This window comes from Aquila chrysaetos, chromosome 9 (genome assembly GCF_900496995.4).
Source record: "Aquila chrysaetos chrysaetos chromosome 9, bAquChr1.4, whole genome shotgun sequence".
Classification (NCBI taxonomy): domain Eukaryota; kingdom Metazoa; phylum Chordata; class Aves; order Accipitriformes; family Accipitridae; genus Aquila; species Aquila chrysaetos.
Genome location: NC_044012.1, coordinates 10,878,961 through 10,905,033, shown reverse-complemented (window position 1 = coordinate 10,905,033; position 26,073 = coordinate 10,878,961). Strand labels below are relative to the sequence as shown.

At 39.0% G+C, this 26,073-nt stretch overlaps 2 protein-coding genes across 2 annotated transcripts; both read right to left on the bottom strand.

Annotated features, from left to right (window-relative positions):
- Positions 1-1,009: 1,009 nt before the first annotated feature.
- Positions 1,010-18,813, bottom strand: UBA2 (ubiquitin like modifier activating enzyme 2). The gene is made up of 17 exons (XM_030025774.2): positions 18,573-18,813; positions 14,578-14,661; positions 14,241-14,311; positions 13,029-13,093; positions 12,446-12,546; positions 12,167-12,288; positions 11,430-11,497; positions 8,949-9,070; positions 7,978-8,077; positions 7,231-7,391; positions 6,228-6,321; positions 6,016-6,128; positions 5,386-5,541; positions 4,720-4,816; positions 3,990-4,095; positions 3,059-3,195; positions 1,010-2,091 (listed from the first exon to the last, which is right to left on the bottom strand). The coding sequence occupies exons 1-17, from the start codon at positions 18,714-18,716 to the stop codon at positions 1,910-1,912; spliced, it is 1,923 nt and encodes a 640-aa protein (XP_029881634.1). The 5' UTR covers positions 18,717-18,813; the 3' UTR covers positions 1,010-1,909.
- Positions 18,814-20,128: 1,315 nt separating this feature from the next.
- On the bottom strand, positions 20,129-26,038 carry PDCD2L (programmed cell death 2 like). Its single transcript, XM_030025954.2, has 7 exons — positions 25,845-26,038; positions 25,538-25,701; positions 25,334-25,403; positions 23,818-24,221; positions 22,589-22,702; positions 20,805-20,953; positions 20,129-20,280 (listed from the first exon to the last, which is right to left on the bottom strand). Exons 1-7 carry the CDS (start codon positions 25,956-25,958, stop codon positions 20,150-20,152), a joined length of 1,146 nt encoding a protein of 381 aa, XP_029881814.1. The 5' UTR covers positions 25,959-26,038; the 3' UTR covers positions 20,129-20,149.
- Positions 26,039-26,073: the final 35 nt, after the last annotated feature.

The following is a 26,073-nucleotide window of genomic DNA, read 5'->3' as shown; positions in this document are numbered from 1 at the left end:
ACCAGCAGGGAAATTTCTCTGCTAGCGAGTGAGATAGTATGATCCTACCTTAGACACATTACACATGCCATCAGCTTAGATAAAGCTTTCTCATGTCACAATGAGAAACATGTATTATTACACAGATAACAAGCTATTTGACAACCAATTTAATAAACCAATAATTTTAGTTTTAGTAAAGCTTAAAAAAAGAAAATGTTGTCTTTCATTTTTGGAAGATGTAATCAGACAAATTCTAGCGCTTCAACTGTTTATGGCAAGAACTAGAAAAGCTTCCCACTGTAGCATTGAAAATCCTTTCTGTAGCGCCTCTTATTTACATCTTTACCTCTCAGTCTTCACTCACCCTGGTCAAGAAGCAACTAACTCAAAAGGATTTAACTTCACGGTGGAGTATTATGCCTCCAAACAAGCCATTGCATATGACTATTACTACCTAAAAGGAGAGAGAAAACATTAATTGCATCGTAGAATTGTAGTTTTGCACTGCGTAGGCAATTTAACACTGATGACAAGCTGGCCTTTGTACTAGGCAGAACCAGATGCAGGAACCACAACCTAAAAAGGTGCTTGTTTTGGGTTTTTTTACATTCTCCTTCTATACAGTTAACATCTTGTTTAAAACTCATTCAGCTTGCAAACTTAACAGAATAAATCCTGTCTGCTCAATTTTCTGCTCTGTAAGGCTAACTCTGCATACTTATCTATGAATAGAAGCAGTTTTGGCTCACTAAGTTGGAAAGTAACTTCAGTACAGTGATAGAAATGGCTGATTAACGCATTCTAAGAATCAACACTGATAGTTTTGAGAGCTACCAAAATAGTTAAACAAATGCAGTAGGTTTTAAGATACTGATTCTAAACATTGCGCTTTTGTCCTATGCACAAAGTGTAATGTATAAAAGACCAGTACTTTCCTCTTTCTGAAGGCATGAGGTGGTGAAAACACGTGTGTGGTGGTGCAAACGCTCCAACTGAAGAGGCCAATAATTGATTGTCCAAGAAAAAAAACATTCACAAAAGTTTTATTAAAAAAATTCCCCTTTCACCTCAAACAAGTGAAGCTTAAGTTCTGTACTACTAGATTATGTTTAGAAAAATGAAAATAATACAGTAATTTTTGAAGGCTATACATTGTAAAATCCCATTAAGTCAGCATAAACTTGGACTGTGCAAGCAAATATAGCAAGTATTTCAGATGTCATTTATTTGGTCCATCAGATGTACAGTATAGTAGTAGTATCTGAGTTTACAAAACATCAAATATAAATAACCTGAAACTGTAACAATACACAAAAATTTGCTTCTTACATTGACATACCAGGCAGTACGAGCTGAAAAACTTGAGTAAATTAACAGTTTTACAGTAATGTACATAGTGCCAGTTGAACTTTAAGAACACTGTTAAAACATGGCACTAATTTGCTTTATTGAATTTTCTTTACTTGTTCAGGATGTGAAAAATATTTAGGACTAGGCTAAAAATATTCGTCTTCAAGCAAAAAAATAAAAATGTAGTTACTTAAAATCTGAGCATCAGATGATGAGCCTTTACTAAACAAGAGCAGGTTTTTTTTATCCTATTGAATTATACCAAAGAGGTATTTACACAAAAATAACATGCTTTTTTCATGACTGTTTAAGCAAATACTCATCTGTAAGTATTTATAAACTATGTTTCTACTACATTTAATATATGGAATTAATATGGAAAAACTTCTGAAAAAGTCTACTGAGATGAGAGCTTTATCATCAAGAGAAAGACACAAATTATTTAAGCCAGTGGTTTGGTATTCACTTGGAACGAAGGCCTTAAAATTAGGCTAGTTCTGGACATTTTTCACATCCCAACATATGCTGTTACTGTATTACATTATCCAAATAATTTTGTCAAGGGGCATTTGCACATTCAGTCTAATGCTATAATTTCATCTTGTTCTTCTGTCTGCTCAGTACGCACTCTCTTTGTACTGACGCACTCTTTATCTTCTAGTTTTCTCTTGCGGCTTTTGTTTTCCATATCATCATCAACATTGCTTGAAGTACCTTCATCTTCAGAATCAACAATCAATAGATCGTCTTGATCTGGGGCTGCAAAATACACATTTTTAATTCAAACGGATACTGTAAAGATAGTCTACTCTCAACCAAAATTTCATACATAAAAATAAGAATGTCTCTAATACAACAAATACGTCCTGGAGCATTCTTTATCCATTCATTCAACTGCAAGAGTGTCTTGAATTTCTTTGAAATCAGTATAAAATAGGCTTGTCACATGGTTACTCCCTCTTCACTAGAGGTATGAAAAATATTGCAGTAACCCAAAAGTATGGGAAATGCATTAGTTCACATGATTTTTGTTTTCCATGTACAAAATAGAAGAGTTGCATGCTATCTGCAGCAGTTCTTGAGAAAAGAACTTTTACACACACTGAGCTGTAGAGTCCAGCCGCTCCTTTCACTACTGCATTCAACAGAACTCCCACTAGAAGCCATGCTCCATGAGAGAGAGAGAACACAGAGAGAGGGAGAAGTGGAAGGGTGAGCCGACTTAAAGAACTAAAGGATAACAATGGGTATTTGTTTGGTAGGTGAAGAACAATTATTTTGTAAGCAGATAATAAATTAAAAAAATGAAACATGATCAAAAGACATCCGCAAAGTAATTTTTAATCTGTAGGGAGAAAGTGACAAATTTGGTTGATTCTTTTTTGTCAAGCAATAGCGTGACCATCAGATAGAATGGGTCTAACTTTATTTAAATCACTGTGCAAATGATGCACTTAAGCTGACACCCCACCAAGCCCTTCTGAGTTAAATATAATTTCAAGGTGTATTTACTGTAAACCTTTGTAACAATCTTAAATGTGCATTTTGTAACAATCGTAAATGTGCATTTTTCTATTTAATATTATATTTATACACAGAGGCAACTTAAATGACATTTATTTCATTTTGGCAAAGTTAAGTCATAAAACTGAAGACAACTATTTTAATTGGACTGCACTATTAAAAGATTATTTTGTTTTATTTAACATTGATTACTGTTATTTACCTGTTGATGTTGACGGTTGCGCTCCATCATCGCTACCATTGGTAATGTTCTTGGATGTTGGTTCTGATGGTTTAGGGCCAACTTTTTCAGGGGTATCACCAACAACTTCAAATTCTACATCTTTTTCTAGGTCTTCACTGCAGAAAAATACATATGCTTTTAAACAACCAGGTGAAAATAAAACTCTGTCTTTTTCACAAAGAAAGTATATAATTCAAGTATTAGAGCACACTGTAACTATGACAAAATGAGAAAAACATATTAAAAGAGGAAAACCTGTTCAGTCCTCCTTTATAATTTATGCTTTGTCTATTCATAAACACTGTTCTACCCAGTGCCATGGCTTAAAATGTTTAGGAATGAGAAAAATCATTACCTGAGCTTACCTTTCTTCCTCAATGTCACATTCCTATTCTCACTGAAAGTGCAGTGTGTTAATTTACTGTATATAATATGTTTATTACTTATCCAGGGTTAAATACACAGACCAATGAGTTCAAAGTGACTTCTATTTGCATTGCTGTATCTGAACACAGGTAGTCAAACAGAGGATCTACCACTCCAGCAGGCTGGGGGTGTTTTTTTTTCCCTTTTTTATTTTGTTTTGGTTTTTAAATGGCAGTTTCTTGCTTGTTGGCTGCCTCAGAAGTAAATTTGGTTTTGCGCTGTATTTTTATGCTGTGTAATGACAAATTATTCAAATAAATTTTTCCAATTATTGTGTAAAAAACCAAACCAAAACCACAACAAAAACCAAAACAAACCAAAACCCCCTAAACTCTATAAATTCATAAAAAATAACAATTCCTCTTTTACCTCTATTGTTTTCTTTCTGCAGCTTTATCTTTGAGCTTTATTGATGAAATTAAAATTCTGAGTTGGAAATTCCCTGTGGAACTGTTCTACATGTATACACAAAAATAATCCTTACCTATGAAGCACATTGATTAACAGTGTATAGTCCTGGAGGAAATCATCTGCTTGTAGTCGAGTGCCATTTCGAATTCCAAAGTCTGATAATTTCCTGTGGTTATTTGCTAGAAAAATAGTGAAAAACTGCAGTGTATACAGCTACTTATATAAAGATCCTTTACACCTGAATAAATACAATGAAATGAGTACTCCAGAAGTTTTATGTAGAAACATAAGATGAACATTTATTAGCTATATTTAAATTAAAACCTGACATTTAAGCCTATCAGGAGTTAAAACTACTTATGTTTGACTTATTTACCCCTCATGCATCATGTTCAAGCACTTCACTATTATTACATTTAGGAACATTTTGGAGATAGTATTTGTATTACAACAGTACCTACAAGCATCATAAAAAGACTGCAATCTAAGAACAGGAAAATGAACGGGACTTGCAAACAGAGGAAGATAACTGGTGCACTTTTATAGCTGAATATCTATTCTTGAAAGGAATCCTGACACTCCAGGTGAAAAGTACTTTATACAGGAAAGCTGAACTGGACTTGCAGGCTTGTAGACAATACCACTAGCTATTCTTGAGCCACTTAAACACTTGCAAATCCAGTCCTCTTCAAATATTAGTCTACAGGATGAACACTAGCACATTTGCTATACTTCCATTCTGTGTATCTTGGTTTCTTCCTAGTTTTTATCTACTCTTATCTAAAAGGCTTCAGTATGCATACCTTCTGTTTCTCCTTCTTCTGAAGAGATAAGAATAGTTCCTTTTCCATCATCTATTTGTACATCTGGTGCTACCATAGCAAATTTTTCTTTCACTATCTGAAAAGACGAATATGATTACTTAATCAATATCTGACTTATAAAAACACTTATAAAAGAAAAAAACTTGAATTATGTTGATTTTCTTATCCTGGCTCATTTTCAGGCATCTCCTGAGAGTGTATACTTTTTTTTTTTTTACTTCCATGAACAAAATAATTGTATTGTTGCTGTCTGAAGCCTACAGGTTCAAATACACTGAAAAAATTTTTAGTATAATTCATAAAATGACAGAATTACAAATCAGTTGTGACTACACAACTGTAATGTGGCTACTGAACTATTCAACCAAAATACAAATTTAGTTTTTCACTGTTGGATATGAATAAGCTTTAAAACCACCAAAAAGTTACAAAATAAAAACATTCTTTCACAAGGTACACAAGCACACATGAGCAAGAAGCATACTGGCTAATAATCTAGCTCTTCTTGTAGCTGAGGGAAATGCAAAATGTAGAGCAAATATAAACAGCTAACGTTCCGTCAAAATATACTGAACAAAAACCTAACTTTAATAATTTATAGTATTAGAATAAAAATTGAAGCTGTAGCTAATATTCAAGATTTACCTTATCCTGGAGAGTTAACACAGTAACTTTGTGTACATTAAGTTTCACAGTCACTTCTGGCTTACTTGCACATACATAACAGTTAGGATTTGGTGGATCCAAAGCACAAGGAACCAGTAGCTTCTTTCTGGGATTTGGCTGCTTGTTCAGAAAAATCTTGAAGACAGACAAGAATAAAACAAGTTATTCTGTAAGTAATAGCACTCATAAAACCTGTTTTCCTACAGATTTACTCTCTTAGTCTCACAGGTTTTCCTGTTCCCTAATCCTCTTTGACATGCCTGCTGAACAGGAGAAAAATGCACATTAACAGCCAGTCTGCAATGACACCTGTGCTGACTGACCAGCTATTGCCAAACAGATCTGTAACATGAAACAACCATGTTTCAAGTGATGTCAGTCTGGTTCGCTCTCCTATCTAGCAGCCAATTTTCATTAAATCAGAGGAATTTAATGATCCTTGAGACTCCCGCTTCTCTTTTCATTGTGGCTGAAAGTTCCCAGCACATTCAGAATCTACTGAAGCAGCAAGTGAGACAGTAAAACGACTCAATAGTCAAAGCAGGTTAAATGTGACTTTTAAACAAATAATAAATAACAAGAAAGTAAGAGTATCTTATTCCCACTTACCGTTCTACACTGATCTATTTTTCCTGATAAAATCTTCAAACCCTCCAGCACTATCAGACCAGCTATTACTGCATTAGTAGTAGCTATAGCTGGGATAATATTTCCTGCCATTGCTGCAAAATAAGCAAGAGTATGCAGATTTTTAACAGTAAATGAAAATGAGGAGTTTAGATTATTATTTAAAATAAAACAATGTTATATTCTATCCTTACACTTGATATCAAATCTGCTCTTCATATTCATACTGAAAACATGCATCCTGAGATTCGCAGCAGAAGTGACAAAATCCATTGCAGAAGGGTCATCCTGACAAAAAGTTAATACAAAAAGTATTTAAAAATCAGATTATTCATTGGAAAAAGTTTGCAACACATGGCTCCTAAAACCTTAAAAACAGAAAGTTAAAAAAGTCTGCACAATATTCCATTTCAAAGTCAATATACTTCCTCTTTCAGAAGGTATGTTTAGACAGAGCAGTAATACTTTAAATAGACGTGTTTAGAAATTGTACTTAGTATTTTAATAGTGAATTAGTGTATCAGAATTAATAGAATGCCTTGTATGTTCAAAATAACGTCTAAATCCTAAATCTTACAATGTTTTATGCTCAGTTTCAAAAATTGGTGTTTCAGAGAGAAGTATTTTTACTATTTGTTGTAATACTATTGTGTCCCCCTATATTTACAAACTACTTTTTTTTTTTTTTTTCTTATGCCAAATGACAACTGATTGCAGGAAGATTACACTGTCTCTGGTGCTAAAAAAGAAAATTCTTTTCTTGCTTTTCTTCAGCAAAATTAATAATATAATACATACCTATCGTCAGAGCTAACTACTATGTACAACTCAGTAGAACTCTAGCTACCAACCACTGTATGAGAGCATGTTTTAGAGAAAGCTAAAAAGGAAAAAATGGAGTTGCATTATTAGAATATTTTCAAAAATAAAAATATGAAAAATACTTCTGAAGTTGTGCTATTTAAAGTTGGTGAATTAAGTTATTTTACATCACAATAGTTAATCCTTACATTCAGTGAGTTACAGAATATAGCATTTATAGTATATATTTGTTTACATATGGGAAGTCCTTTCAGTGAGGTGCCAGACATTTTTGTTCTAAGTAGTACCATTTTGGAATGAAACTGAATGAGTCCAATTAATACCTGTACTACATATGTAGAATATAACTGGTTCTTATGTATTTGGCAAACTAACCTTATCCCATATAAGCTCTGCTCCATCACCCTTCTCAGCCAGGTGAAGTCTCAGGGTTTCAACACTCTTGGAAAATAAGTGTGCATAGCTCTTGACATCGAGAACCTGCTGATCCTTCAAGACTGGAGAGGATTCATTTTGTTGGTCAGATATGTTTTTCTCTTTGGGAAAAGAAAAAAAGAAAATTAAGATCAGGAATACTCATAAATCCCACAGAAATTTTCTCGAAGAGTTAAGAATTTTCCAATTTCAGCAAAATTAACTATTTTCTAAATCAAAGAACAATATCCTTAAACTACAGTAGCCCAAACATTTTACAACAAACCTGCATTTAAAACTGCAACTATAGCTATCGTCTAGACATCAATTGTCTAGACATGCACAAATTACAACAAATGTACATTTTCACCAAAACTCAGCTTTCAGAGATAAATGTTATCAGTGCTCATGGTAAGGTCTCCTAGAATAAGCTGACATGTAATTCACATTTTATTTCATGAAATTCACATTTCATTTTGTGAAATGTGAATTTTCTACAGCCAATACTAAGTATCCAAAATAACAATTGCAAAACAGTTCTAGAAAAAACATTTTCTATATACAGAAATTTAAAATCTTCAGGAATCACAAAGAATTTAATATGTTATCAGTACTCAACTGTGACAGTGCAAATGTACATATCACAGAGATGCATTAGCAAACAGCAAGTATGACTTACAAATACACAGTGGGAGGAGGGACAATTACCTTGATTTTGTACCTCAGCCCAGTCCAGTGGCACTGGAGGCTTTCTTTTCCTCCACAGCTTATCCATTGTCAGCAGATATCTAATGTCATCTTTGAAAAGCTAGGAAACGTTAAAAAAAAACAAAACCAAAAAAACATTAGAATGAAAGGGGGAAAAAAAGGACATACTTTATTTTTACATCTGCTGTGAAACTGAAAAATCAGCATTAGATTTATGAGATTTTGCTTTTCTCCTTGAAAATATTTTCAAACCACGTAAATAAAAATCAAACTCCACAGGAGGGAAAAAAACCCCAGATTTGAAAAAATTCTTATTCCCCATTCTCTAAGACTTATTGCATAAAGCAGACACAGCTCTGATTAATCTGGGGGGGAGTAAAGTAAAAATCAAGAAACAATAGTCCAAGCAGTGGGTTCCTGCGCCTACTGAAGCCATCACTATAGCTCTTTGTATACTCTCCCTGAGTTACTCTTATCTACATGCCAATGAATTTCCAGAGTAAAGTTATTACTACCTATCAAGATTACATTCTATACTAATTTCCTCTATTTATCCACTTTCAGCAACTATTTAGAAAGAAAACTCCTAAACTGGTTTGTATTTTCTTATGCCAGAGCCTGATTATACACAGAAGATGACTGATAGCTTTTAGGTCCTCAGATTGGTTCTGATTATGCCCAGTGAAACTCCTACATAATTCAAGTTTACCTTTTCATATTAAAAGTAATTCAAATTAAGTTTTTTCTGTAGAGCATGGACAAGCTGCCGAAGCCATCTGTACAGATGCAGATGGAATGCCGTAAAACAAGCAAGTGTTGTAAAAGACCAACACTACAGCAAAACTGCTGGAAGTCATAACATAATTGCATAACTGATGGCTATCATTAGGTGTCCAAACTGGGTTTTGACCCAACTTTAAAGCACCTCATACACTTCAAATAAAGACATTTATTGCAGGTAAAGAAGATACCTTAGTAAAAAGTTTAACTGGATCGTATCCTGTTGATTTAGCCCACTCCTTAGTTGAAACACGTTTAATCTCCCCATCTTCATTGGATGCTCGTGCTCTGGCTTCTGCTTCTGCTGGCTCCCCTATTAATAAAGCGTTAACCAATATTTTAATTCAAAAAAAGGAAAATCACATCCAAATACTACCCTAGAGTCAATAACCAAAATTATACAGGGACCATAAAAAGGCTTTCCTGCGCCCAACAAAAGCTGAATTAGACACAACTCCTGTTCGCTTCTGCAACTGCAACTCACTAATTTAACTTGATGTTACCCAACTCCTTTATTGGCAGAAACAGTGAACAATCGTTTCCTATTAATTTTCTCCACATAATGTTGCAATTTTGTAAATGTCTAACCATCCCCTTTTAGTAGTCTCTCTTCCTGGCTGAAAAGTCTTAGTTTGGTTAGAACTTCAACACACACACACACAAAAAAAAAAAAAAAAATCAGCTTCCTACCTCTGGTTATTCCTATACAAAAAAATTCCATGCATACGGATGCTATTCATTTTGTGTTTCTTTCCCAGTCACATCCAGCAATTGCTATCGTGATTCCTAATAAGCAGCAGGTTGATGTTTTCATAAAGCTATCTATTAACATCTTGACCGAATGAGAAAAAAATAAATTCAGAGACCGTAACTTTATATGTAAATTTGTGAATGTTTCCCCCCTTTCACCAATGCATCATTTCATGTTTATCTGCACCAAATCTACCTAACATTGCCCAGTCATTCTGTATTGTGAAGCTTTCTACTACTTTTTGCAGTTAGTCCTCATCTTTACTGTTCTGAGTGACTTTGCTTCATCATGTATGCTGAACAGCACTGGTCTGATCCCCAGTCTGAGACACTCCTCTAATCACCATTTATCTCTATGATTTAAGTAGTTTATCCACTTCAGGATCTTCATCCTTTTTTCTCCCCATGGCTGCTTAGCTCCTTCAGGTTCCTTAAAAAAAGTTTTTGAGTGCCCCCTGCAGATTCAAAACAGCATAAACGAGATATGCTTGTCCACAGGTTTGCTGATTCCTTCAAAGGACCTGCAGAGCTATGCAAGGCACAACTTCCCTTTACAAAGTATGCATTGCCTCTTCCCTGATACACCCTGTATATCCACTGATTCTAAACAGCAGTGTTACTACGGACAGTTTACTCACTACAGACATGAGGCTACAGCTCAGGCCTTCCTATAATTGCCCTGATATCTTTGTTCAAATAAGTGGCGTTGTGTCTGCTACCTTCCAAGTATTCCAGCAGCAGTTGTTTTAACTGAGTTTATATGCCATTCTTTTTGAGACCGAGCTATTTCATTCTGCACTTCCTGTAGCAACAACCTGTTGGGTGATCACTATCTGATGTTCGGAGAATCTGAAAAGTTGGAGGATCCTCTAAGCTCCCTCTGCCAAGTCCCTTCATCTATCAATGGATCCGAAAGAAGCAATGAGGCTTATTCCCCTTCACAGTAACTACGATTACTGTCCTTACAGAAAAATACTGAATAGCTGCAAAAACATTACTCAAAATGGGCATATTTCCTACATAGATTAACATTGAAGCGTTTCAGGCTAGAAGGATTCAAACACAATCTCTATATTTCCTTGCAATCCCTCAGCTAGGAGTGGAAAATGCAGAGTGACTACAAATATCATTCAGTTCTCAGTCCACAGTTCAAAAGACAAGCCTCCCAGCTGCAGGGAAGGAAGCACTCCATCAAATCCAAATACATAGGAAGAAAAAAGGCCACCCTGTGAAGATCAGTTATGTTTAATTTACACTTCAAGCTTACTTTTCACTTCAAGTTTCTGTGCACATGGGGAAGACTGTTTGCTGCACAGGGAACAGGAGTATCCAAACAGATACAAGCCTATTCATCTAAATCATATATTTTACACCTGGATGTGTTAACTGGAACTTTATGACTAGCGAGTGTATTGTGTTCCTCACAAGTGTTCTACCCACACTACCTGAGAACAATTAGTGAATGCCAGTGACCCATCTTACACTGTATTAAAAAGTTTTCACAACAGCTGAAGTAATAATTTTAATAATGTTTTAGGCTGCCCACAAATGCCACAGTTCTGACAAGTGAAACTATTAAACTGTTGGCATTTTGAAGACTATTTTTTTGCACATTACCCATGCAAAAACCTCTGCTATGCACTACGCATCAAGCTGACTAAAAACACTGAAATTGTTTCAAATATCTAATAAGTGTCAGTATGAGGGAACTAAATTATGCACAGTGTGCATGAAGGTCTGTAAGGGAAACTACTGCTAACACACCCCAAGCTCTTGTTGTCCAAGGGTACAGTAAATGGAATCCTCTTAAAAGAAAATGGAGCTGAACTCTCTACCCTTAAGAAATGTACAGAAACAAGTCATAATCTCTGAAATAGAACATTTCAGTAACAGGGTAAGCTATGAGGTTATATCACACTCACAGGCAGCTTCAGGATCAGCTCTGTCAGGAGAGACTTCTTGATCAGCATCTTCTTCTCCAAACAACTGGCTATATAATAATTAAGAACAAGAACACAACACTAGAATTCCACCATATCTGGTTAAAGACTGAAATATTTGCTAACAGATATATATCCACTTTAGAAATCTTGCTATCAGAGTGCCTCTTCATACATTGCTTTTTAAATTGTTGGGATTCATCACATGTGAACTTAACACTGATGACACAAAATGTCCAATACAAAAATGAATTTAGCAAAACGGTTCTGTATAACTCACTCAATAGTTCACCTAGCCTTATATTTACACTGCAGTACTGAATAGATTGCTTATAACCCTCCAAGATCCAAGCAAACTTTACATCTATTTATACATGCATTAAACTGAAAAATGTGTTAACTTCACACAAAGGTGAAGAATGAAGTATGGTCAACCTACACTGCTGCGCCAAACTACTCTGCCAGATTTTCTGTGATATTTGAACAAGGCCTAAGTACTAACCAACTTTCCATCTTTATATTAAAAGAAAAAAAAAAAAAAACCCCACCCCAAAATCCAGGTCAAAGAACTGGAGGTTTTTGCTATAATACACATTAATTAAAAACACCCCCCTCCCGCCATCAAAAGCGCATGTCCGCTTTATTTCTCGGTCTGTAGGTTTAGAAACCAGAAGAGCGAACCACAGTACCTATTTTCTTTTTTAAAAAAAATCACTTACTTGAACAAATACTTAGCCCACACAATGCAATGGATAGGTTCCGATGGCGTATTTCGGATTGTGCAGCCTGGAAAAGTCTTCTGAGTTGGTTTAGGATGACATTCATAACATTCTGTCACTCCCTGGTGAAAAGTGAAATATTTGTCACACTGTGAAGGCTACTGATAGTATATCTTATTACCAGATAAACTGTAACTGTATCTCAAAACACCCAACTCCCTGTTGTCTAAAGAGCCGATGATTTAAACTTAAAGCAACAAGAGTAATACACAGCCTAACCTTTTTAATAACTGTGACTTGTCCAAGGTAACCTGCAGTTCCACTCTCTATAAGAGGAACATCAGCAGCCAGACACATCCTGTTCACATGGTTGCGGGCAGCTGCAAATCAAGAGTTTTTAAAGAAAAATTTGAATAATCAGAAAAAAAAAAAGTTTTACTTCTCCAAATTTAAGGTAGCGTCCTATGCAAACATTTATCCTTAATCTGTCTTACTTCATTATAGAGCACTACGCCTTTTCACAAAGTCAATTTCCCAATTAACACAAAATATATCGACGCTATTACATATAGCAAACTCAACTGAATAAAATTACATAGGTACACACAATACTCATCAGATCCCATAAAGCAACAACATAGCAGTTAATGTTTACTTTCAAAACACCTGTAAAAGCACTAACTACCCTTTCAAGGTTCTAGTGAAGCACACAAGCATTAGTCAAACTACAGATGGGTTAAGAGGATACTTGTTATTTAACTGACACTGCAGAAGTACTAAAGAGTGGAGCACATGAAAATTGTTTCTATGAACAAGCAACAGTATTTTCATCTCCAATACAAAATCATAGTGAAAACTTCACCTCTGTTATCCAGAGCATTCATAACCAACGTAAACTGGCGGAAGAACTCTACGTTATAGTCAGGGCTACAGAAAAGAAAAACAATACTCAAAATGGCTTATCAAAGTTGTTGGTTATTATGCCACAACAGAAACTATACACATGCAAAGGGTGGATTGATGTTCATGTGGTAAATTACACATATTATAAATTTACTGCTAGCCTTTAACTGCCCCATTTGTCTTCTGCCCATTTTAAAGCTGGGTGAAAGCATGTATTTTATGCTGCTGGAAGGAAGCTATTGCAATTAGTACTAATTTGACCAATGAAACAGGCAGACAACGAAAAAGTGATTATACTGCTCTGACCTAATGAGTAAATTGGCTGAGCTGTGGTAACTGACCTTAAAAACCATCAGCTGAGGCTAAAACATGCACACTGTAATTACCATAGCTCATCAGACTGTTGATAATTCATTATACTGTGATAGCGCAATTGGTTTTGATCGTGCCTCCATACCCTTAGGAGCCAAGACATGGGATTTTAAAATCTTGATGCTTTATTATCTTTACATTACATTTTTCTGATTTAAAGAAGAAGGTGGCAAAGAAGAGAGAATAAAGAGGAAACAGGATTAACGATTTTACAGTTTCAGGAGAAGGATGCAATGAGTAAGTGTTTCAGTGGCTAATGGCAACATCAGAGTTCAAACCTTAATATTACAGAATATCAATTTTTAAGAAGCTGGACAAATATAAATTAAAACATGGGAAACAGCTAATGAAAGTCTACATAATATTTTACTCTACTCATTGGTTATGGATCACAAAGACTAAATTTTAACAGTTTGGGGCATATATAAATGATACTCAGTTACCTACACACACACAAAAGACTTAATTTTTTTAATCACAGACTCAACATTGACATTTATTTTACCTAATTATTGCTTAAGACATCAGGGCATCTTTACAGTGTAGAAACTTATATAGTAAATATTACTAATAAAATGAAAAATAGACACAAGCAAATGACTACAGCTTACTACCAGAGCTTAAGAAAACTCATGCAAAATCCACACTCCCACTCGGGTGTGTGGTACTCCCTTATTTACAGCTATTTCTTCTTACTGCAGTAGCTTTGTAAAATATCTTAAAGCACACCATTGTAGCATTTAAATAACACAGTACTTGCAAAACAAAACATGTAATTAGAGCTTAAAAACAAACATACTTCATGATGCTATCATGGTAAGCTATAATATTAGCTTCTGGATAAAACTGTAACACGCTTTCCTTGGCAACCTAGAAATAAAAAAAAAACAAAAACAAAAAAAACCACTTATTATTTCTTTCTTCCTTCCTTCTAAAGATACTCGATACTCAACTGGTATCGAGTCTAAGTTGACTACCTTAAGAGATTTAAATAATTTTATAATGAAATGTTGTGGATAGCCATGATCAACCAGCCAACACTTACCTCTTCACAGTAGAAACAAAATTGTGACATGTGTCTAACACTGTCCATAAAATAATACTAAGTAAGACTTAAGCTTTGACCTTTTCCTCACCTGTGATTTCGATCTTCCAACATGTTTCTTTTGAAACAAAAACTGCCTGTTGAGATTGCTGACATCAATAGTATCCAAATCAATCTATAAACACACAAGAGACAGCCAGTTCACTTTTACAGACATAAAAGGTACAAAATCATTAACAGAGTTTGAAGCAAATGTGATTGACCAAAATGCATAAACTTTACAGATCCCTTTTCAGACCTGCATACAGGTGTTATGTCTGCACTATAGGAACTGTAGAGGTGCAAATGATGACCTAATCATCTTCAGAAATCCATACATTTTAAATAATTACTTACAATAGAACCATATGTCAAAAATTAGGGCTACATGACAACAAACTTTCTGAAGAAAGAGTCCCTACTAAAAACGCACATGAATTTTGACATACATTTGCACAGTGGTTAGTAGAAAGTTGGTAACTGATTGTCCTATTTACCAGACGATAAAGATTTTAGTGAGAATTCATCAGGAGCACACTGTACAAACTCAGAGGAGATACTGCAGAAATCTCTCTAGATAGGTCCAGTCAGACTCTACATGGGACTAACCACCCTGAATGCTGGCTCTGTACCACATTTCCCCAAGGTCCAAGAAGACTACTCAGCAAACTAATTAGTATTTCTACTTTATATTTGAACATAGCTTTGAGCAACTGAATCAGTAAACCGAGGGCTGCATTGTCATCTAATTCATATACTGCAGGGCAAAAGCTTTTACTGTTTGTCACCAGGACTAACTGCTGAAGTGCATATTAAAAAACTATGAAGTCTACTTACAAAAAAAAATAATCCAATCATGCAATCAAAAATGTTTAAAAACATATACCACAGCACACCTGTGATGTACCACCTCAAAGGATGCCGTGACTGTAACTCCCCTAACAGCCATGTTTCTATTAATATATGCACATGAACATCATAATTTCAAATGTCTTTACGTCCCACAACAAGAATTAAGATTTAATTAGAACTTTGAGAAGATTTATTCCTACCTTTGATGCCACTACTTTTGCTTTCATTAAACACTTCTCTCTCATCAACCACTCTTTAGAAATCCTCTCCTGTCCCTAACTTTTAACTGGGGGGGAGACAATTTTCCTGACCCTAAGAGGTATTTATCCCAAATTCCCATAGATAATGCTGACATACACAACATAGTAACGCTTTCAGCTATATGGAGAGTACTATCAGACTGACTGTGCAGTGTGAAGTTTAAACATGACCTACTAAGGGTATTCTCATACGCTTTTAATTTTATTAACCAAACTTGAATAACGAAAAAAGCATGCCACACACTTCTCATTGAAGATCCTTTGAATGCGAGATCCAAGCTCCAAGATTAAACTTCCCAATATTTTTAATTTAAGGATTAAGTTTTAATATACTAAGAACTGTAAATAGCTAAAGAGTTCTATTTAAACACTAAATAAAAGCACCTGTGGATATAGAGCAAACAGAAAATATAAAATGTTTTAGAAATATATTATAAAGCAGAGACTGTTAATCTTTATTGCCCGTAGTATCCTAGTAACTACGCATGGTCTTGTATCTTTTCATGAAAACGGTATTTGCATAAAAAAAACATTTCTACCTCCTTTCCTTTCTCATAAGACACACTCAGAAAGCTTGCTTAGTCCAAAGCCAAAAAGCCCAAGAACCTCAAGTGAAAATTATTAAGTGCATAATTCTGTTAAAACTTCCACTACCCAGAAAGCTTTTAGTATTTTAACTGGAGATGATAACAAATGACATAAGCTACAACTGAAAACAGTACTACCAAGACCAAAAGAAACAGAGGAAGTTTTTCTCCACAGAGAATACTTGAGACCATTAGACCTCAACAGAAGCTTCAATCTAGCTAAGAATGATCAGAATTTAACAGTTCTCTTTATTTTAATAACTTTTACACTGCTCCCATTTTTGTAAGTTAGAAGGAAAGGCCTCAGAACTTCCTAAGAATGTATATTGATGTTCTTAATTCAGACTTGCATTTTGAGTAATTTCATTCTGTTCTTCATTCATGAGGGCAATGGCACTGCCTTTCAACAAAGCATAGTTAATGAAATCACATATTTGTGAGTTATCTGGTATTCAAAACTATTAGATTTTTTTTAGTATCAATATTTTGTTTTAAAAAATTTTCACAACTTATAAAAGTAAAAAGCATTTTCAGGTGTTCAAGTTTGTTAGTATTTAATTACCAAGGAAAACTCTCAACAGTATCACAAACGTTGTGATAAAACGTTGTGACAAAAGCAATTTATTCTCCTAATAGTGAATTTCCTCTTTCCTAACAATTTTCTTTTTGCTGTCACCTTGCCTTTTGCCCACCCACTTTGTATGTCATCAAAATGTTACTGTCTTGCATAAAACACTACCAATGATATTTTTAAATTAAGATGGCCCCGCTCCAACATGTACTTAAGTTAATGGAGTCCAAGTTGGCCTTGAAAGACAATACAAAAAAATCAAACTATGATAAGTGAAACAATAAGCATACCCCAATGAGATTTATGCCTAATGACTAACTGGAAAATCAGAAGATATTAAACTCTTTCTATTATAACAGACTGCAGGAATCCACAAATTACATAGTAAGGTAGGAAAAAAAAAAAAAGAGGGTAAAAAACTGCAGAAAATGCAGGCTTCCACTCTTCTGTGTTGTTTACTTCACCAGTACAATGTTAAAATTGGACAGGCTCTCAGTGGCAGACTCAAATCAAAGGAACAATTTGGAATTGCAGTTAAGCATACCCTACAAGTTTTAAAAAGTATTTCAGTAGAAAAGCCTGAGCTGTATGAATAACAAGGCAAACCAGTAGCTATACTCTTCTACAAGCTGATATAGTTTTAGATAAAAGCTGTTTCTAATAAGCTCTGCTCAACAAGTCTGACTGTAAAAACAAACTTCTTGCAACTTGTGATACAAAACTCTCAGATGTGACTCCTGGCCAGGCACACACAAGTGAAAGCGCATTCAAGGAAAGGGACCTGTGCTCTAGCTGGATTTGTACTCCAGTGACTTCTTAAAACCATATACTTTTCACAACTACAATAAGAAATTAATAAAGATCTGGAAACTAGGCAATCAGACTTTTACTAACAGTATTTATCTCTATCCCGTTTACACGACCACCCTCTCAATTCTGCCCTTCCTATACACATTCAGAGATTAGCATCAGGAAGCAAAAGTGAAAGCAACAGCCCGCGGGAAGCTATCGTGACCAGACTTCCAAGACTGACAGTTTTACAACTCGGTATCTAAAAATACAGTTCGCCTCCCACGTATTTTGTTTTTCGCTGCGATCCAGCACCGGACCACTATCCGCAGCAGTAGCAAAGGCGGCATTAGGCAAAACTAAGACTTTAAGGAGCAATCGCCGGGCAGCAAACATGGCACACCACCACCGTTTCCCAGGAGATTTCATCTACGGGCTCCCAAAGCGGCGCAGCCGCTCCGCCGCCGAGCGACGGCTGGACCCGCCGCTGCCCCGGGGGAGGCGGCCCGACCTCGGGGCGGCGGGGGGCGGCGGGGGGCGGCGGGGGGCGGCCCCCCCCCCGCTCCCCCTCCCGGCGCTCGCTCCGGCGGGCGGCCCGGGCACGGCAGCCCGCGGGGGGAAGCCCCTCGGCGCGGCCCCGTGGGAGGCGGGGGCGCGGATGGCGCCGGCAGGCCGCAGCCCCTTTGTGGCGGAGCCCGTCCCCCGGCGGCAGGGGCGGCGCGGCGCGGCAGCCTGGCCCGGCAGCTTTGGCGGGCCGGGAGCAGTTTGAAAACACGCAGACAATGCGGCGGGCGGGAGGGGCCGCGGCGGGCGCGGGGGCGCTGTGGCGGCGCGGCCCCGCCGCCCCGGCCTCCCTCAGGCCCCCGCCCCGCTCCCTGCCCCCCTACCCCCCGGCCCCGGCCCCGCCGCCCCCGGCCTCGGCCGCGCCGCCGCCCGCCGGGCCCTCACCCGCCCCGGCCCCCGCCCCGGCCGCGGCCCCGGCCCGCACCACGTCGATGTTGCTGAAGCCGGTGAGCACCAGGTCCTTGAGGAGCTCGCAGCCGATGCCGCCGGCTCCCACCACCAAGAGCCGCGCCTGGGCCACGGCCTCCGCCAGCTCGCTGCGCAAGGGGCCCGACACCGGCACGGACATGACGGCGGGCGGGCGGGCGAACGACGGCGGCGGGAGCGACTCCGCGCGGCTCTCCTCAGCCGGGCCGCACTCCGGACAGCGAGCCCGGGCGAGACCAGAGCGGCCCTCGCCCGCAGCGCCCCCTGTCGGCGGGGAGGGCCGCGGCCCTCTCCCGCGCGCCGCCCAGGAAGGCAGCGGCGGGGCCGGAGCTCGGGCGGGACGGGGCGGACGTAGCCGCCGGTTCGAGCCCCGCTCCCGCCACCGCCGCCGCCGTCCGGGCCCCCGCAGCGCCGCCTCGGCTGGGGCCTTGGCTACGGCCCGGCGCCGGGGGCAGCGCCTCGCCGGAAAGCCGGCCCTCGCCGGTCTGCTGCAGCCGTCGGCGCAGCCAGGGCTCGGCCCACAAACTGCGCGCGCTGGGCTACCTGCCACGGCTGGGGAACGGCGCAGGCCGAGCACCCGTGGGGAGCACTGGCAGGATTCGAGGGGTAACGTCAGTTAGCCTCACTTAACAGGCTCACCTCTAGAAGCTGACAGGGCAAGGTACAGTTCTTCCTTAAAAAAAGCCGTTTTGCAAACACGTTCCACTATTTTAGCTCCCCCCCCGCCCCCTTTTTCTTTTAACCCCACGTTTTTAGTGCGTTAATTTATGCTGCAGCATTAAACCTGTACAAAAACCTTGAAGGACGCTTACTTGAATTACTCCTCCATTAAGTCAATTGAAATACTGCAATTTAGCCTAAACCAACAGGGAACTCGACAGAAGAATTAAGACTGTTTTAACTAAAGCAGCACGATCCACCTGCGAGCACTAGACTGCACTAACAAAGGCAGGTGCCATACCTACCCCGCCATTCTGTACCTGTGAGAACAAAAGCACTAACAAAAACTCCCAGCTTTTCCCTATCCAAAGCAATGTGACTGTCAGAGCTCATCTGGCCCTGAAAATCTAACTTGTCCTTTACGGGAAAAACATATAGAAAAGGTTAATCACAGGAAGACTGTAGTGACAGCCACTGCCCACTGAATTTCCAATCTGTGGTTAAAACAAAGCAGATCTGTTTTTCAAAAATCGAGCCTACATTAAGTTCTTCACTGCTAATAGTTTCTAAAAACTGGACCCTGTTTGGCTGATGAATGCTAACAGTATAACAGACTGCAATAAGACAACCTTTCTCCTCTACTGTCCTCTCCAAATGTTAAGTGTAACTAGAACCATGAAACAATCTCCGCTTAAATTTCCAGGCGTAACCAAAGTATGCAAGTTTTCTGCTGCCGCATTTTAGAGGCATGATAATATATACTTCAATCAGTTATTCTTGGAAATAAGGACAATGTCATCTAATAAGTTTCATTTTTCACCACATCTGAGGAAAATTCTGTTGCATAATTACACACTTTCACCTGTAGTAAAAAAACCCAACAGACTTTCCATCTATGCGGAGAAATACAATTTATTATTTAAATAATCTCTGATCTGGGTCTTCTTGTACAAAAATAAATTCTTCAAGAGGGGTTTGATGATTTGTTGGCCAACAGCTTCTCTCACATGTGTAAACTATAACAGTTCCAAATTCCACTGACAGATCTAAAAACAAAGCAATAAAGGTATATAATGTAAAGGTATGAAAAATGACATAATCGGGGCTATTGCTTATTGCTATACTTCAATCTTTGCCAATTCAGAGAATATTTTTCATATTCGATCTCCTACATACATAGCATTTTCTAATTTTAAAGATTCTAAAGCAAGCTGACTCAATTTTCAAATTGCTTTTTAAGTGTCTGCAATCTTACTGACAGTATTTATTATTTTCCAAAGCCTCATTAAGAGGCAATAAAGATAAATTACTCCCAAGGTCATGGAATTATCTATATTGCTGTTATTATGAGCAAATGAAGTTGCAATCATAGAGTCTCCATAAACTAGAGTTTTATCTTTTGTTTAGTGAAAACTATGATGGAAACAGAGTGGATTCTAAACAAGATGATCACTGTAGTTAGGCACATCAGTGCGTGTGGTTAGCAAGAAACAACCCAAATTGCAGTTCACTACACTTTACCAAAGGTGACTGTTTCTAGTATTCATTCAGCTAAGTCAAAGGTCAACACCTGAATCACTCTGGAGCATGCTGACCAGCGCTGGCATGAGTTGAAATTCAAATATTCTGTTGCTTCCACAGTTACTGCAGGCTGGAATACCTTTGTCAATGTTGGCTGGAGGACACGTTATGAATAAAGGCTGGCCACCCCAAGAGTATCTAAGAGAAGACAGGAAAAAAATATTCATTTTTTGTATCAAAATTTCATAGGAAAACATACATGTTGGCAACAGCGTTCAGGATTCTTTGAAACCTCTGAACTTGCTTGAAGTAACAAACATTGTTATGAGCCAGAATCATTGCCAAAGTTTCACGTGAGTCATTAAACAAAGAATAAAGATGCGATGGGGAAATACTTGGAAGGTCAACGCTTGGGAAGTCTTAAGGAAAGAGCTGGATCTAAAGGAGACAAATGCTTTGAATTGACACCTCCAAAATATGCTGTACCTGACTCATTTAATTGAGCAAACTACACTTTCCTAAAAAATGGAATCCTAACCAGTGGCAGTTAAAGATACTCAACATAGAATAGGTCTCAAAATCACTGTAGTTATGCCACAGAACTGGTGTTTTATTTGTAAAAGCTACCGCAGCTCCACAACTAACAGGAAACAAGACCAAAGACAGTTTCCACTGAATGCCAAGCAGGGGATCCTGTGCTGTGCTGAAAGCCCAGCAGAGATCTGGCAGCCCAGGAGAACTGGGGGTCTGACAGGCATACTCACAATACCCATGAAGGGGAAGGGGAGGCCTACATAAAGATTGTAACTGGTGATAGTCATAGGGATCACAAGAGGTGATGTTTTAGAAGAACTGAAGAGCATAGTACTGCAGTGTGATAGATCCAGTGAAAAGAAGTTGTCTGAAAATGTTGCTTGCACTCTGCACTAGTATATTTTCTGTACAATCTTTGATAGATAATTAATGAAAGTTTCTTATATTTCTTATCTGTGTAACCAGCCCCTCAAACTTCACCTCCTCATCAAAAAGGTACCAGTTATTTCCACCTGGTTCTGGAAACCTGATAAACAAGGGTCCTGTCACTACACTGAGACAGCTTGACCAGATAGGCTGCATTGGACTCTCTGGAACAAAGTTAAAAACTAACACTTGGTATGAACCCTGAAATTCATGTGTACTAGCTGATACTATGAATAATTTATCATTTCAACTCTTTGTTATGCTTTCATTCCAAATTAACTCCTCTTTCAGGAAAGTAGCTGCTCTGAGGTTCATTCTGCTTTTGTTCTAGGAAAAGCAACAGATTTACAAGAACTGAAGACTGCAGGGTCCCGAGGGGTAATCACAATAAGCTGCAGAACTCAGGCTTTAGAACGAGTGATTTCTTACTTCAGTGACATCTCAAGGACTGACATATAAGCAATTAAAGTAAGGTTACAAAATTTCAGAGAGGCAGATAGCCTTGGAAATCTATCACAACAGCATACCACTGTGTATTATACCTCCACCTCAAAACTGCCTCTTTAAAACCTCTATGTCTGGATTTCAGCGAGTCTTCAAAGACAGTCTCGGACTGTTCTCATCAGGTCTTATGTTGAAGAAAGTCTCCCATAGCCAGATCTGGGGTCTCTGATCCTGCTTACACTTTATATAAAAAAGCCCAATCAGGGACTGAAGTCTAACCACACAGGCATGGTAACAGCCCTCTTAGCAATTTTTTTTATTAAGAAGCAAAAATATACCTCTATTTCCAATAAAATGGTTTATTTTGATGTACTAACAATCCATGCCTCTGCTCTGGATCTCCCTGTTACAACCAGATGATCAACATACCTTAGAATCTGTTCATGACACGCTGATATTCTTTTCATAAATTTATGGAATGTGTGGTCCCTGCTTTTGACTTCACTCTTCTCATATTTTTCATTACCACCTTCTCCTGCAAAACTGTAAGAAAACAAGAAAAGAAACAAGATTTCCAATAAGGTTTTCAGTACGATATGCTTGCTTTAAATAAGCAATGGTTACTACACATTCACATTAAATTATACTAAGTATACAAAAAAGCCCTATACATGTTAAATTAAGAGGCAATTCCTGTTAGATGTTGCAAGTGAACATTTTGCTCCTAGTTCTTCGGTTTCTGGTGGTTTACAATTACTAACAGTGTTTCAAACTACCACAAGAGATTCAAATCCACCAGACACCTGCTTATTCCTTAAAAAAAAAACAAACATTCCTTTAGTAAATCCTCACAAGTTTTGCTCGTTTTTAAATTACGATGTTGTCTTTTTAAATTTTGAATTAAATGTAATTAAAGTTCTACCATTCTATAAAGGTCAACAAAACTCAACAGGAACACCACTACGCTAAAAAGCGTTCTATGCAGATTCTGCAACTGACAGTAGCTTTAGTTATCAAAAAATTCAATGTTGCCCACAATCCAGGAAAAGTCACTGTACATGTTAATATAATCAAAAGAGAAATGGTCTGGATATAAGTGCTCACTTAAATTAATACTGAAAATATTTTCCATAACTACGTTCAAAAATTGTTTTTCAGACAACCTTCTACAAAACCTTATGGAGTCTTACCATCATCCCAGCCTCTAGTCAAAATCCCTACGTAATTAAACTCTTAAAAATGCAACTGGAATATAAGAAAAGCTTTAGCCTTGTAAAGACAAAAAAAAAAAACCAAAAAACAACAAAAGAGACAAATGTTACGATATAAACTCATACCATTTAGCATAAAATGTTGTTTAAACCACACTGGTTTGGTTTCAGAGACTGACAGTCCACTGCTCTATCTGGAGCCCAAGGACATTCCAACTGCTCAGTCACTCAGAAATAGATGCATCTCTGAATAACTCAAAATTTGACAGAACTGGGTGCATTGTTATGTTCTTCCACCAAAGTACTACACATCAATGATTCCTGAAGGACCCAGTTACGAACAAAAAACAGTCAGATTTAGTGACAGTCAGATTTAGATCATCAATCAGCATACAGGAAACTGCGTAATCCCTTCAGTTTCAGCATGAAATCCAGACCTGTTCTCACCTTTCTGACATCAACTGTTCCAAACTGACACCTTCCCTCTGCTGATACTCCTTCAATAGCTTATCTGCATAATCTGTATCAAGGAAACCAGTGTAGTCTTCCTCATCCACAACACTAATGTAAAAGGGCTGGAACACAGGAGCTGAACTAGACGTTGCCATTACTATTCCCCCACTGACTGGAGGATGTGTATTCAGGGAATCTGACCCATCAGTAGCTTCAGACAAGCGAAGCTGTTGGAACTGGGATGCACACTCCACCTCTCTGGACAAGGAGCTGCTCACAGCTTCATTTAAGCCAAGCAGCTGAAGGGAGGCAGATGCAGGAGATTCTGCTCCATCACAGACTCCCCAATCATCTGCTTCATCACACCAATCCTTTGCAGCAAAGTTCGATTCTTGTTTCTGAGAAGAAAAAAAAAAAAAAAACCAAAACCAAAAAAAACACAAAAAAAGGAAAAAGAACATTGTTCATTTCAGCCGCCCTAATGCACTTCAAATACAGCTTCATAACAGATACGAAAACTAAAACCTTAGCCTAATGCTTAGTGTTATTTCACTGATTCTCCTCACAGTGGTACTTACCAGCATACCCACATTTACTTTTCACAGCACCACACTTATGGCAAAAGGTATCTCACACTGGAGAAACGGAACAAGAATTCACTGTCTTTTTGAATGGCCTTTGTACATCCTGTTGCCATACCTTGGCTGCTGGCATGACCACTGACAGCTAGTTTGGGTACGTTTATCTGAAGCACAGTTACTGCACCACAGGTAAGCTCAAAGGGCAGAATATGGAGGAAAATAATAACAACAACAACAATGAAAATACCATCTTTTTATCAGAGTACAAGCTCATTTACCACAGACCAAAATTTCTTATTGCAAATGCACCAGCTGAATAAACTTTCTGCCTGTCATCACTAGTTTGATAGCCATCCTTCTCGTTCAATCTTCTTAAGCCAACATGCAGTTTTCCTCGATCGGCAAAAATACCCAAAGCACATTAACGATAATCGAGTCAGATTAATTAAAACTGATGGTTAAATTTTTAAAAATCTATTTAAATTAGAAAATAAAGAAAACATCTTAAAGATCCAAACCTAAACAGTATAGCCCAATCATTTAAAGTTGAAAAATAACATTTAGGTAGCTTAAGTAATTAAAGTATTAAATATCAGTTTTGACCATACAGATGGGCTGCAACCTTCACTTTAAAACAAGCCTAACACAGATCACAGACAAGAAGTTAATCTTCCAGTAAACAACGCATAGTACTCACGCTGTCAAAAATTCCACGACCACGACTTCTCCACGTGACCACATACATGACTCAAAACTAGCACAGAGCGCAGCTTCTTGAGAAAGGTTATGGTTACTTAAACAAGTGTATGCAAGGTGCGAAACTCGGCCAGCTCAGCTGCATTTTTATTTTAAAACCTCCTCGATACTGCACTTCATGCGGCACGCAGAAACAAAGGACAGAACCCAAGAAGGCCGTTTGCTAGCGATACCTGTTTTACGCTGTCATCGCCTGTCTCCTTTCCTCCTGTTTGCAGATACTGGGAGCGCAGTACCTTCCAGCTTTAACGTGCCGCGTCAAGGAAAAAAACACAAAACCAGACACGTAAGAACACAACGTTTGAGCCGAAGGGGCACTTGTTAGTCGCCGTCGAGCTGTGCCCGTTCAAGAGCAAAAGGCAAAGCCGCGTCCTCACCTGCGGGGCGCTCCCCAGCACCCCTTCCCGGCACACGCGAAGACGTTGACGACGCGGTGGAAGGGGGACCCCTCCAGCGGGCAGTACACCTGCACCAGGTGCGCCAGCGCCCTCCCGCACTCCCCGCAGCAGGGAGAGCCCGGGCGCACGGCGGGCACCCAGTCCTGAAAGACGAACAGCGCGGGCACGGCTGGAGACGCTCCGCGGGCGCCCGGCGCCCCGGCCGGCCGCCGGCCCCCTCAGGGCGCGGCCCCTCCGCCGCCATCCTCCCCCAACCCCGGCCCGGCCCGCCCCGGCCCGGCCCTACCGCGGAGCCGCCCAGCTTGCTGGTGGCCCAGGCGGGGGCCCGCCCGCCTCCTCGGCACGGCCCCACCATGGCGGCGTCGCGGAGCCCCAGGAGCACGGGCGGCCCGGCCGCCATCGCAGCGCCGCCCTGCCCGCTCCGCTACGGCGGCCGCCAGCGGACACGCGACGCCCCGGCACGGCCCGCTGGTGGCGGCGCGCCAGTGCGCATGCTCGCGGGGGCCGGCGGGACG

Excerpts from the sequence above, each read along its gene's own strand:
- PDCD2L (XM_030025954.2), bottom strand. The coding sequence starts at position 25,958 with ATGGCGGCCGGGCCGCCCGTGCTCCTGGGGCTCCGCGACGCCGCCATG. Across the intron at positions 25,702-25,844 it reads GCAAGCTGGGCGGCTCCGCG|GACTGGGTGCCCGCCGTGCG; the intron begins GTAGGGCCGGGC and ends TTCGTCTTTCAG. Across the intron at positions 20,954-22,588 it reads TGTCATGAACAGATTCTAAG|ATACTCTTGGGGTGGCCAGC; the intron begins GTATGTTGATCA and ends GTCTTCTCTTAG.
- UBA2 (XM_030025774.2), bottom strand. The coding sequence starts at position 18,716 with ATGTCCGTGCCGGTGTCGGGCCCCTTGCGCAGCGAGCTGGCGGAGGCC. Across the intron at positions 14,662-18,572 it reads GCTTCAGCAACATCGACGTG|ATTGATTTGGATACTATTGA; the intron begins GTGCGGGCCGGG and ends GTGTGTTTATAG. Across the intron at positions 6,322-7,230 it reads CAGAGCTTATATGGGATAAG|GATGACCCTTCTGCAATGGA; the intron begins GTTAGTTTGCCA and ends ACTTTTTGTCAG.